Source organism: Sinocyclocheilus anshuiensis, unplaced genomic scaffold (genome assembly GCF_001515605.1).
Source record: "Sinocyclocheilus anshuiensis isolate Anshui unplaced genomic scaffold, SAMN03320099.WGS_v1.1 scaffold447, whole genome shotgun sequence".
NCBI classification, from domain to species: Eukaryota; Metazoa; Chordata; class Actinopteri; order Cypriniformes; family Cyprinidae; genus Sinocyclocheilus; species Sinocyclocheilus anshuiensis.
This window is the reverse complement of record NW_015552615.1, coordinates 3,854,069-3,868,095: the sequence shown is the minus strand read 5'-3', so window position 1 is coordinate 3,868,095 and position 14,027 is coordinate 3,854,069. Positions and strand designations below refer to the sequence as shown.

The 14,027-nt window shown below is 36.4% G+C and overlaps 1 protein-coding gene across 2 annotated transcripts in view; it reads right to left on the bottom strand.

The window, feature by feature from the left end:
- The window catches only part of LOC107666115 (MTSS1-like protein), a 78,253-nt gene that overhangs the window by 42,154 nt on the left and 22,072 nt on the right, over positions 1-14,027 (bottom strand). For both annotated transcript variants that reach the window (XM_016457265.1, XM_016457266.1), the window contains exon 3: positions 11,447-11,520. In XM_016457265.1, the coding sequence (XP_016312751.1) occupies positions 11,447-11,520 (74 nt within the window). The remainder of the gene's footprint in view (positions 1-11,446; positions 11,521-14,027) is intronic.

Below are 14,027 nucleotides of genomic sequence, written 5' to 3'. Positions count from 1 at the left end.
GCAGCCTGTCTCGTAATGCTCGTTTATACTCGCACCCGGCTCCGCAAGTCTCCACGAGTGCATCTGGCAGTTATGGATGAGGCTTGACGCACGAGCGCAACCTGTATCGACTCTCGCCTGGCTCCGCGTTTAAAACGTATGTAAATTCAGTCTAACTGCTTGCTAATTTCACTTGGATGAAATTAAACATTCAGCACATTTTCCACTTGTTCTTAAAATCCCAAATACTTAAAATGAATAAATCAGCCTATGTAACATATGTAATACTTTAATAATTGACTTAAGAAATACAGTTCATTTATAAAAAATAAACAAATATTTTCTGTGAAATTCAGTAATTAAGTTAATTCTGTAAAAGTAGTTATACCATTATAATCTTGCCTGCTGAAGAAAAAAACAATAGAACCCCTCCCAAAACACAATAAAAAATGTAATGGATTTCAGGGTTATAATGGGAATTGTATTGGTTTTAATGTAAACTATAATGGTGTCTATTTGATGGATTCTATTGGTGGGATGTAATCTGGCAGATGGCAACCAATGGAACAACAGTTCCTATTGGAATAATGCCCAAAACAAAAAGGAATTTTGTAATGGTTTAATGGAAACTATAAGAATTTTTGTGATGGTTTCTATTGCTTTTTTTCAGCAGGGTAATGATACCCATACTGTGCTGCACATTACTGACAATATTGAGCTGAAGCTTGACTTTGCAAATTTAAAATCGCAAATCAAATCGCAATGTCTGTCAAAAAAAATTCGCAATTTGATATTTTCCCACAAATCGCACAGCCCTACTTGGAATGCTGCCTCCGAAGGAGCTCATTTTAGAACTTTCAGATGCAGCCACTGTGTTCGGAAAGAAAATTACATGTATACGGAACCCCTAAAGGGAATAAATACGAGATGGGAGGAAAATATATATTTCAATAGCCAACTTTCGCCGTTATATCATTGGGTAATTAAACAGTATATAAAATTGCGGGCATCGGGGAACCGCTATTATGCCTGGCATTGAAACTGCTTTTGAATGCACGATCGCTTTTTAGTTTCACTTTCGAGATTGCACGCCCAATTTATACTATGGAGTGGCAGTACTTACTACTTACCACACATTTTACAAGATTAGATGTTTCACAGTGGTGTTCAGGATCAAATCATTTGACTTCGTCCTCATCTCTCCTTACTCTGTTTATGTGGTAAGTGAAATTCTATGTACTGTAATGTAACAGGCAACCATTAGCAATCGTTATTTGTTTTCCGTGCCTTTCTGAATATGGACTCACACTAGGGCTGGGCGATATACAGTATATAAAAAAATTATATCTCGATATTGTCAATTTTTATGATATTCGATATATATCTCGATATGTTTGCATTTGCTTTTAAATAATAAAAAAAACATGATTTTCTTTTGCCCCCATTAAAAAAAACACAAAAACAATTTAGATAGAACAGCTATTGTTACAAAGTAAATACAAAATGTTTAGTGCAAATTTAAGTAGTTAAAAAAAATCTAGACCGAGTGATCACTTACTGCTTTTTATTTTTCAACTGTCTCTGGTTTAAGAGAAGCTCTGTGGCATGAAACGACGTTCCCACTGGCACTAAAAACCCTCTCAGATGGGGAGCTAATTGCTGGAACACATAGGTATTTTTTAGCTAATTTTGCAAATTTGGGGAAATGTGTCTCATGGATGCTCCACCACCATGAGCACAAATCAATAGAATGTGGATTCCCAAAAGAACACGCCGAACATCCAAAAAAGGAGACAAAATGTGATTGCGAACTGCTCTACTGTCCAGTGTAGACAGACTTTAGCTGATGCGGCACGACATGATCTCTCCGCCCCCTGTATATATATATATATATATATATATATACACACCGGACAGTTATCATGTCGTGCCGCATCAGCTAAAGTCTGTCTACACTGGACAGTAGAGCAGTTCGCAATCACATTTTGTCTCCTTTTTTGGATGTTCGGCGTGTTCTTTTGGGAAAGTATGCTCGAATTTGAAATATTCGATATTCACGATATTTTACAAATTAAAATACAAATTTTACATCGTCGTCAAAATTATTGTGATACTATCGCTAATATTCGATATATCGCCCAGCCCTAATTCACGCTTCGGGCACACCCCCAAAAACAAAAAAGCACCCTGACTCATAGAAAAGGCAAAAAGCCAGCCAATTAGACAAGATATGGCAACTTTTAGCCAAGGCTTGTCATTTTTGAGTGTAAAATGCACCTCACAGTTTGAGATGCAGCAATTATACAAGTGTTTGCATGTCTATTATAAGTAATGGCTCTGTTCATGATATAAACCTAAACCATTAAAAATATGCACATTTTTAAACCATTTTTTTTATAAAGAAATTTATACTTTTATTCAGCAAAGTTGCATTTATTTTATCAAAAGCGACAGTAAATACATTTACAATGTTACAAAAGATTTCTATACATGCTGTTCTTTGAAACTTTCTTTTCAAAGAATCTTGAAAAAAAAAATGCATGTTTCTACAAAAAAAGCAACTGTTTTCAACATTGATAATAATCAAACATTTCTTGAACATCAGATCAGCGTATTAGAATGATTTCTGAAGGATCATGTGATATTGAAGACTGGAGTAATGATGCTGAAAATTCCGCTTCGCATCACAGGAATAAATTTCATTTTAAAATATATTATAAGAGAAAAAGTTCTTTTAAATTGTTTTTTATTTATTTTTTTATTTTGGGCGGTGCAGTCATGTATACAGAGTAAAATGCGTAAATTAATTGGGAGAATAAATCGTAAGAATGCACATTAGTGTTAAAGCTGCAGTCCGTACCTTTTTTTGGTTAAAAATGATCCAAAATCAATATTTGAGCAAGTGCATAACCAGCCAATGTTCAACACTATCGCCTTACTTTAGCCCGATTTACAATGGTAAGCTTATAATGTTTTCTAATTTGGTAGGTTTTCGCGGGAAATTCGAGCATGCTGCTGCGTCATTACATCACGTCTGTAAACATAATGATTGAGTCCCGGCTAGTAGGCTACCGGTGGTGGATCGTTAGCCTTTTCTCACAGCAGCTGGAATAATTAAACTTATCATTTTGATGGCGGATTGTAATCCAGAAAGGATTGTGTGTTAATTAGGGATGCACGATATTATCGGACCGATATCGGAATCGGCCGATATGAAAAATTATGCCGATATGTCTTGCCGATAAGAGGAATACATTAACTCACATGTGCTCAGGGTGTGTAGCGATTAGATCACATCAGCAGTGTGGCTCATTCTTGAAGCAAAGTTTTGCCTGAATAGTGATTGGATTCACGGTTTTGGATCACTGCATTTAAACTGAACATGCACGTACAGAATGATGCATTCGGTGTATGATAAGAGTAAACAGTAATAGAATGTGCAGCGGCAGCAGCGGCAGCCTCCCCCAGGCCCACTGCCCATTCGGTAAGGAGTTTTAATTCCGTAGGGGGCGCTGTTGGCCTACTTCTAATGAAATGAAAGTAAAATACACAAATAACATTTAGACTGTGTTTCTGATTAAATAGAGCAGTAATTGATGTCATAAAATCATGAGTATGTTTTGATTTAAAGGTCAGAAGCTATAGCTTACACGAATAAAAAAAAAAAAATCACAAACATGACACTTGTAAATTAATAATTATATATATACTGATTTATTCATTAATGTGCAATGTGTTATATTTTTCAAACAAGTTATGACCTCTAAAAGATTTTCATAATTTTTACAACTCTTTTGCTTTAGACATCTACAAATGTTAAATCTTAAAATAAAATGTTAAGGTTAATACTGCATCTTTCTGAAACAAAATGCAGCAATTGATATATAGTTTATTTATAGTTATTTTCAAAGCTTCAATGTACTGTTATTATAAAAGAACTTCATTATTGTTTATTTAATTCTAACAAATAAGTTCTTGTTAAAAACTAACCAAAATTATAAAGAATTAGCTTATAATTTCCACACAGGAGAGACTTGGTGTTGTTTCCAAGCAAAAGGAAATATATCGGTATCGGCATCGGCATCCAGCCAAAATGAGTTGAAAAATATCGGCATATCGGATATCGGCAAAAATCTAATATCGTGCATCCCTAGTGTTTATGAAACACATGTGACTGAAATTAAATTATTCCAGTTTTAAATGTGCATGTACAGATAGCATACGTGGGATTACACAGGATTTGTATTTTAAAAACCAGTTCGAAGGAAGAATAATTTGCTTTTTGGGTTAAAAGAATTTCTTAATATGAAATTCGAAATGCTATGACAACTAGAGATTATACTGTACAGAAATTGAAATCTACACACTAATACACACTACATACACGTAGTCACGCAATGCTGATGTTGTTAACATTAACAATGTTAGAACAAAGTATAACAATAATAACAATTAGCATGGTTTGATGTGATGTGAGCTAATTGATCGTTAGATTGAATCACCATTGGTAGCTTGATTTATTGTAATGCTTTTTTCCTCAGTTGGTCAGAACAAACGTGGCAGACTTGTTACTTACTTGCTCTGATGACAATATCCGGTGAAAATTCTTCTTTGGGTCATATATTCCAAGACATAGGCGAGAATCTATAATTCATAAGTAACATTACAGTATCCACACCGGTGCAGTGACTGACAGGCACTCATTCACCTCAAAACATTAGATTCATCCACGCTGAAGCCGTGCCGGCGCACAACCCACGCAATGAAAATAATTCCGCAAGTAACTGCAATTGCAGGTTTCAAACAGAGATGGCGACAGAGGCAAAACTTGCGGACTGCAGCTTTAAATTTCACACTCATATGTCATACTGCATTTCTTCAAACTGAAAATATTATGTGAATCTCAAAGTCCAGAGGCAGTTTTACTTCAGATTAAACACTGGGTGTGCCAACCAATTATGTAATGTCTACCACTGTAGTAACTAGTCATGAGTTCCCTAAGAGACTAGAGAAAAATGTTTTTTTTTTTGTTCTTTTAAAAACCATCTGCTTCAAAAAAGGCCCTAAGGGAACTCATCCCACTGCATGTCACCAACCTTATGATTCACAAGGCAAGTTTTTGCAGGTCTTTTCAACAGAGAATCACACAGAGGGACTAAATAAATACGGTAGCATGGAAAATCACTGCTAAAGGTGAAGTCCATTATTCATCCCCGTCAATATGATTTATCAGGGAAAGTGAATCATAGGAAAGTGCAATGTATGAAAGACAAATGGATAGTTTTTTTTTTTTCAGTTGAATCACTCCGACAAAACCAGTTGGAATGATTCTACGCAATTCTCAATGTTCTGGATACATCATCCATTCAAAATTGTTAAAACCTCACTGTAGGGTAGGATTATCAGTAAATAATTACAGTAAAATTACAAAAAAAAAAAAAAATCTGTCTTTTATTATAGACTAGGCCTACCATTCAAAAGTTTGGGGTCAATAAGATTTTTTAAAAATTTTTGAAAAAAGTCTCTTTCGCTCACTGAGGCTGTTTTTACTTGATCAAAAATACAGTAAAACTGTATATAGTAAAATATAAATACAATTTAAAATGTCTGTTTTCATCTGCGCCGATAGTGGGCAGCGTGCCGACATACAGCGCCTCTGCATTACAGGCGTCCCGAGATGTTTATTTGCTGCTTGAAACTTAACAGCCTCAAGCCTCATAATAAAAATCTCCTTTTGTGTTCCAGAGAAGCAAGCAAGCAATACAGGTTTGAAATAACATTAGGGTGAGTAAATATGACAAATTTTCTTTCTCTTTAAAGGGTTTAGCAGAAAAGGCTGTGAAGCCCTGCTTTAGACTTTTTAGGTTTAAATCTAGATGGAGCTAGTTTATAAAGAGTAAAACAGGTCAAATAGAAGTGAGAGGCTGTTAAAATAATGCTGTATGGCATACATGCATAGTCTTTATGTGGAAGGGTCATGGGACTTCACAGCTGCACACCGCATGCTCAATCACTCTCAGCTGGGGTTGCGGAGGGGGTACTGAGGGTCTCGGTGGGTTAAATTCCCCACAAACACATACATGCCGATTCCGCCTTCCTAGTGCACTTTAATCCTTCCTGTATCTGGAATGTTTGCAGTAGGGTCTGACGTTTAAGGGTCAGTAGGGGATCTAAACACGCGCACACATGTTTACAGACAACTGGGGCTGGTGTGGCCCCTTTGTGAAAGCGTGGCAGCTGTGAACCAGGCGCTGGCCAAAACAGGTGTGGGACCAAAACGGCACAGTGACGGTGTAACGGTGCTTTTGACGACTCCAACTATACCTCCATATGTTCATTATAAATCTGCTCTTCCCATTTCGTCTTAATACAGCCGTCCACGGGTCTTTACACACAAGGTACTCGAGAAGAGCAGCTACCCAGATATTTGATTATATCATCAGTGGGCTGTAAGAGCAAGAGTTAATGATTGGTGAGACAAGATGAAGAATTTTCCTTAGAAGTGAACACTAGAATGTCCCGCTTTGATATTTCTGTTCTATTCGCTAGGGCATGAGCATTTAGGCCACCAGCTGTCCTCTGAGGAGCTGGCTTAAAAGTGCTGTGCAAAAAAAGGATGGACGGAGAGAAAACAAGGGAGCGGGGCAATTTCTGCTCTCATCTGTTATGGATGGAAGGAATGAGGTTGTAAAATGGAGGCGAGATTGCAAATCACAAACTGATGAAGAGAAAAGCTGAAGAAGTAAATGCAAGGCAGTTTTGGACAGTAACCTCCAGTAAAATGCAAGAGAGAACAGGAAAAAAAGAAATGCATCAATTAATGCAGTCAGTGAATTAATTAATTAATTTTGGCTACTATGGATAGACACTTTGGATGATAGAAAGTGGAGACAAGGCAATGTTGGAGATCTGGTCTGGTCTTTATCATTCATTACCATCATTGACCTTAGACATGGATTGATAAGTAGGGATAATGTCCAGTCAGCTGACATCCATCCCAGCTGACAAGACATCCAATCCTAAATATTCCAAAATAAATAAATAAAATTTATTTTAAAAATGTACGACATTTATAACCACCAAATAATTATTCACAAGAGGCACATTACTGTATGTAAATTAAACTATAATAGCAATAAATAATTGTAGATTGCAGAAAGCATAACCATATGCATATAACAACAGATAATGTCATTTAATTGCAAATGTAAATTATAATCAATTTATAACTTACAATTTAACTTTTTAATTTGATCAAATCAAAGGAACCCCAAGCAGATGGGTTGGTTTAGCAAAGCCATCTCAGCTGTGATCAATAAGTCGATTGATCAGGTTTGGGGGATGTGGGCAGATCCGCAGCTGATATGCCTGTCCACATAATCAATACTAAGATTCAAGTCAAGGGTCCTGGTGGAAATCAGACAACAGAGAGCAAAGGTGCTTTCACACTGACTAGCACTTTTGGTGCGCACCTGGGTTCAATTGATGTCAGAGTTCGGTTCGTTTGGATGATGTGAACGCTGTCTTCCGAACTACCTGAGTCCGCTTAAAAAGGGTGGTCTGGGGTACGGTTCGCTGCTGATGTGAAAGCAATCGTACCAAATCGCAGAAGTGAACCACTATTAATGACGTATTATTTGATACAAATGTGTGTTTGTGTGTTTCACTCACTTTCCGGACGTGCTGCAAGCATTTCTATTCGCCTTTAGTGTTCTTTAGATCATTTGCAGTACATTCGTAAGACAGACAAAAGTGCCGTTATGTACTGAAACTTTGGAAACAAAACCAATGGTTCAAAAACATAAACATAAAAATTAAGAGAGCAACTATGCATTTTGCTGCCTTCTCCTGCGCCGTCGTTACTAAGCAACGGGGTAAACAGCTGCTGGCTTGATGACGCAAACGAACGATGGGTTGGACCCAAATAAAATAATATGAACGCAGTCCAGCGGGGGCAGGGGGAGGGGGGAGCAATCGAACTCTGGTTTGGACCAGGCAAGTGAACCAAGTGTGAAATAACACCAAGTGGGCATGGAGACAAAACACACCAATAACATATGGCAGAAAATATTGCTGAGTATTATTGTCTGTGTAGTTATTTTGAAAATTGCTTGTTTGTAAGCTACATTAAATATATTTTGAGTTACTGTTAACAGATTAGCATCAATCATCTTAAATTCTCACATCATGGGTGAATTTATCAGTAAAGAGAATAGTGAAAGTGACTACACAAAGAACAAGCCTGTCACAAAGCTGACAACAATCTAAAGAACGTTAAACTCCTCAGACTGAAAGAGATGCATGCATGTCAACACTAACTTTCTAATCAAACACAAACTCAATCCAAACACATGCACCATTTCTTTATCCTCTGCGAGAACAAAAAAGCACCTCATCAACATTCAAGACCCCCCAAACAAAGCCATTTCAGGCAACCGTTTTCCATCAGAAGGCATGACACAGCAGGCTTGAATCATGACAGCTCTCTCGTGTTAAGGTGTGGCAGCACCACTGGCACCTAAATCTTTAAATGCTCTTTCACGCCCTTTTTCTGGCATGTCAAGGCCTCTTCTGTTTTGGGTAAATTAATTCTCTTAGGGTATGAAAATATTTGCATGTGCAAATTGGGATGAAATGCAGAATAAATTAATATCACAGCTCCGTTCTAAAATCTAGCGATCTGAAATAGTTAGGGCTGGGTTTTGACACAAATTTCACAATTCGATTTGATTCTCATTCACAAGCTTGCGATTCGATTCGATTCAATATCGATTATTTTGGATATATATCAGGTACAGTACATGCCAAATTCTCAAGGAAAAAAAAAACTCAACTAATGCTGTAAAATATACATGAGAGTCAGTTGGTACCAACATTACTATAATATTGAAGGTTAAAATTAATGAAGTTTTTACAATAAAATAAAGTTACAGTTACATATTAATATTTCTACTTCAATTAGTTTTTTTGAAATATAAATATTTAAATGGTGGTTGTCATAAAAACTTGATGGATTTATTCAAACATAAATTAAACATTGAAGAACAGTCAAAATTATAATGTTTTTATAGCATTATAGTTTATGGTCACCGAATATGTTTTTTTCTGAGGTAAATGTGACGTTACGTGACATTGTTTACAAGCTGTTATATTGACGTCTTTGCGTGGCTGAAACACCGATTGAGCGATTACATAAGACAGGATACGGATTGTAAAGTTGTACTCTCTTTTAACTTACCTTCAGATATTTAGTCATGTTTATTTTGTGCTGAAACAGGTATTAATGTGGAGGAGATGATTAGTTCACGTGCGCTACACACTGCCGCGTCAGTTGAACTGAGGCGCTACAGCGATCTGTCACTCCACATTAAACAGCGCCAAAACGGCATTTATTGTTTGAATACTGCAATACAATGGACAGAATTTGAAATCTGAGCCTTTGTGTCATATGAACTTCATATGAAGATTGTACCAAAGCACAATACTTATTGCGATTTATTGGATGGGAAGTACCCTTCAATGTTCCGTCCATTAACTGAAAACAGGCTAGAATAATCGATTATTGGGATTTAGGAATTGACATCGTTCCGTAAAAATGAGAATCGATTCATATTGAGATATCGATATTTTTTACCCAGCCCTAGAAATAGTGTCTGTAGCCTACACAAATACATTTCACATGACGTCATATTTGTGGACTTCTGTACAAGTTTCCAAGGTGGAAGTCTGACGTCAATTGCATTTCAAATGCGTTTGTCCAAGTTCAAAACTGAAAATAGAACTTATTATTTAATTGGAATTGTAAATGCTATTTTTTATTTCACATAATTTAATGCAACTGAACTAAGATATAACATTGTTTTGCCATTAGCCTATTCATCTGTGGAACAGCACAATAGAAACAGATCGGGTTTCAGCTACAGACAAAACAACTCACAAATTATTTACTATAGTTGCAGTGTTTCTTTGTAGACTAATTAGATCAAGGAAAATGGAGTAAATCAACAAAAAGTATACAAGATGGAAAAAAAGAAGCACACTTCCAATCCTATACTACTTTGATTGAATTAATTAAGTAGACAAAAAAAAACAACTCAAGACAGATTCAAAATAGCACGTGGGGAGAAGTGTCTGTGTTTTTGTTATGCTAATCTCATTCAGCATTCAGCGACATAAGATCAAGGTAAAATTCTTGGACTATCAGCAAGATAAACAGAGTCAGGGCTAAATCACAGCGGCATCACAAAGAACGAGGAGCACAAACACACAGCATACAGACTATAGAAACGAACAGGTCACCTTAACAAGAAGTGGAGCCATGTAACCCGATCCAGGCCATTATGAGACACTCATGCCTTCCTCCAATTGTCTGAGCAGAGAACAATACGGTGATGACCTCTTTTTGGCTCTGCGTGAATTAAGGTTGAACATTTGTTGCCTTGGGTGACAAGATTTTACCCCGCTTATTTCAGGATGTTAACACACTGGCCTAAAGGTGAGACCTCACAGCGCAAATAAACAAATTATCTCAAAGAGATAACATAAAACAAATAAAAAGATAATACACTGCATATAGAGCATAACAGAATAACTTGCATTACTAGTTTTCCGTTTTGACTGCAAGAATGATAAGAATAAACTGATCTTCAAAGTGAAAACACGATGCCCTTAAATAAACAACATAATCCTCCAAACGAGTTTGAAATGATAAAATAGAAAGTGAAACGACTTTAATCAAAATTCGCATCTGGATGTCGATATGCGTCTCATCAAACAAAAATGTAAATGTTTGTTTTCAACCAGAATTCCCAAACAAACCCCAATCTGCCATTGGTCACTCAAACAGATAGCCCCGCCCCCAAATCGCCATTGGTCAAGCCAACATTGCTCTGTTGGGTTGGCTGGAATGCTCTAACAAACACAGCAATGTTTTGCTAACACTGCAGTGTTTACTTTTTTTCCACGGGAGTCTATCTGCAAATGCTTCACTTATAGCCGTCTGCATTTTAAAAGGGCAGAAAGTGTTTTAACACTGACAACATTACACACACATCATCTTAAATATATCAGCTCAGTCAGCACTTTTAAATGGTAAATAGCCTATGACATACTGCTAAAAAAAAATGCACCAAACAGTTTATCGATATGCACTGTCAAATTCCAGAGCGCTTGTGTGAATTTATTTCTTGGTTTCATGCGTATCACCAGGAGTACTATCATTAGGAAAGCTATAAAACACGCCGTCTTCTCACTTTAGTGTCATACGGCCCACATCTGCCTTTAAAAAAGGAAAAGACATTTGGACAAGTCTTGAGGTGTTCAGAGTTAATGCTTCATGTTTCTGATGAATAACCTTTCCTGTGAAGTACGACTCTGCCTGCTTTCCTCATTATCATCACTGAAGAGACAGACCGTTTGTGAGGTGAGACAGCAGAGAGAGACAAAGAAGGTAGAGATCTCATCTTACCTCGTGTTCCAGTTGCAATGTCAGCCACTTTCTGGAAAGCATCCAGGAATGAGCTAGTGACGATGATTGTTGTCCTGAACGACAGAAAGAGAAAGAGTTTGTCTGTAAGAAAAACCCACAAGCAAAGTGGCTTTGACTGGATTCTTGCTAACTGTCGGTATATCACGACAAATATTTCCACTGACAGATTTTTGGAGCTTGCACCAGGTAGAGACGTTAACAGCAGAGCAGCCCACAATGCTCTGGATGAATGATGTTTAAATACCTGAAGACACTAATAACTAAAGTAGAGCCCGACCGATATGGGTTTTTTGGGGGCCGATGCTGATACCGATATTAGGGAGTAAAAAAATACCGATACCGATATATCGTCCGATATTCTTTATGTGTAGGCTATATTATAGTACAGTATAGTCAAAAGTTTGGACACACTTCCCATTCATGTGTCCAAATTTTGACTGGTACTGTATATAGAATACAGTATATAACCTACATAAACAGAATATATATATATACATAAACACATTTTTTGCAATGATAACTCAAATGTGGTGATCAAACACTTATAATGATGTGACAAACATAGGCCTATATAATGGAGGCAGGGTATTTAACAATTTAACAATAAACTGTATTATTCAAAATGAGTCTGACATCAGTGCACTTAACAGTAAACTTCACTTCACTTATTATAAATAACTTAACACAAATAGAACAAAATATATAGTCTTTTTGCAGTTTAATATTCACAGACACAGTCTATATATATATATATATATATATATGTACTAGGGGTGGAACAGTTCAACTTACTCACGGTTCGGTTTGTATCACGGTTTTAGAGTCACCATTTCGGTATGTGCTACGTTTAGGCAAAAACTATACTGTCAAATAAAAATAAAGAAAATAAGAATAATCTATCTAACTACAAGCAACAGCACAAATAAATACAATAGAGTAAAGATACAAATAAAATAAACTGTGATTTTTTTTTTTTTTAGGTAGGCCTAACATTAGTTTTTAGGTACAGAAATTGAATAAAGTAATGAAATGTAAAACAGCATTGCATATTTGACTGTATAAATTAAAGATTAATCTTTATTAAAGTTACAAAAGCTATTCAATCAAAAGCAGTGAGTGATTTCTTTGTTGTTGCTGTTTGTTTAATATTTAGAAAGTGCTGTCAAATGCACTGATCCAGTGCACTGATACAGTACGTTCAGCCGGCTATGTCTGCTATAGGATACTTACCAAGACAGGCATTTTTACATAATTTTTGTGTGAATTTGTCCATTTAAAGACAATACTTCAGAGAAAGCTTAATATTTGCGCGTGTTCTGAGGTGCGGGTTTGCGCGCTTCGGATGAGCACACGCACAAATCTTCTCACTCCTCTCACTTAAGTGCGAGGTTTCTAAAAGATAATGAATAGAGCATAATATATAGGCTACAACAAGGTTTCATCTGGCCGCAGAGGAACACAACTGGGTTGCCTGATATAAAGAGACATAATCAACGAAACAGAGCTTCCCACTTGCGCAATACGGAAATATCTGCTAAGTGTGCTACTTATCTTTGTCAACCTGGCAACCATGTGTATGCGCTCTCTCTCCACTGTGGATAAACGCGCTTGCTTTCTGAAAACACCGGTAAGCTTGCAGTTTAGCGATCTCCACTTCAATATTCTATTCTCAGAAAAGTGTAATTCATCAAGTGTTCATTTACGAAAGAGAGAGAGAGAGAGAGAGGCTGTGTATGTATGAATTACCACCGTTTTGCCACGTTTCTCTATTAACAGTGAAGCTGTGGCTTTAATTCCTTTAGAAACAATGATGTTACCAGCTCCTTGTTGAGAAAGATAATGTAGCTCTTGAGCGATTAAGCTATTTAGTTGATAAAATTGCGGGGCAGCACTGAGAAGTTTGTTCCTGAATGTCTGAGTGCAGCTGCAACGTGATCTGCTGTACCTGGTGGGGAGTGCCCAATGTAAACATGAAACATATGCCAGGGCTCGCAAAATTTCAAAATCCCTGGTAGCCCTTCGGGCAGGCATTCTTCCGATTTTGGTAGCCCAAAAATGAATTTAACTAACCCGAATAAAAGATAGTATTTTTTCTTCAAATAACAAGTTAAGAGAGTAGGGGTGCAACAGATCACAAATCTCACGGTTCGGATTATATTACATTATCATATCACATTTTGAGTCACAGATCGGATCATTTTTCAGATGAGCAAAAAAAATATGCTTCTTTACTGTTTAAGTAACACTTATTATTTTAAGAACAATTTACTACTTCGATACCACAGCAAAAACTAGTAGCATATAGGGATGTAAGGATTTACTCAACTCACAATGTGATATGATTCACGATACTGATTTCACAATACAATTTTCTCACAATTTCTTTTTTAACAAAATGAGATTTAAGACATATTTTAAAAAAAGGTGTCTTTTTGTTATTTCTCAGACCAAAAGGCTGCACATTACTTTGTGAAATTGAAAATGTCAAACAATATACTAACTTGAAATTTTAAAACAAATCCCAAATCAAATAAAAAAATAAATAAATACAAATAAATTT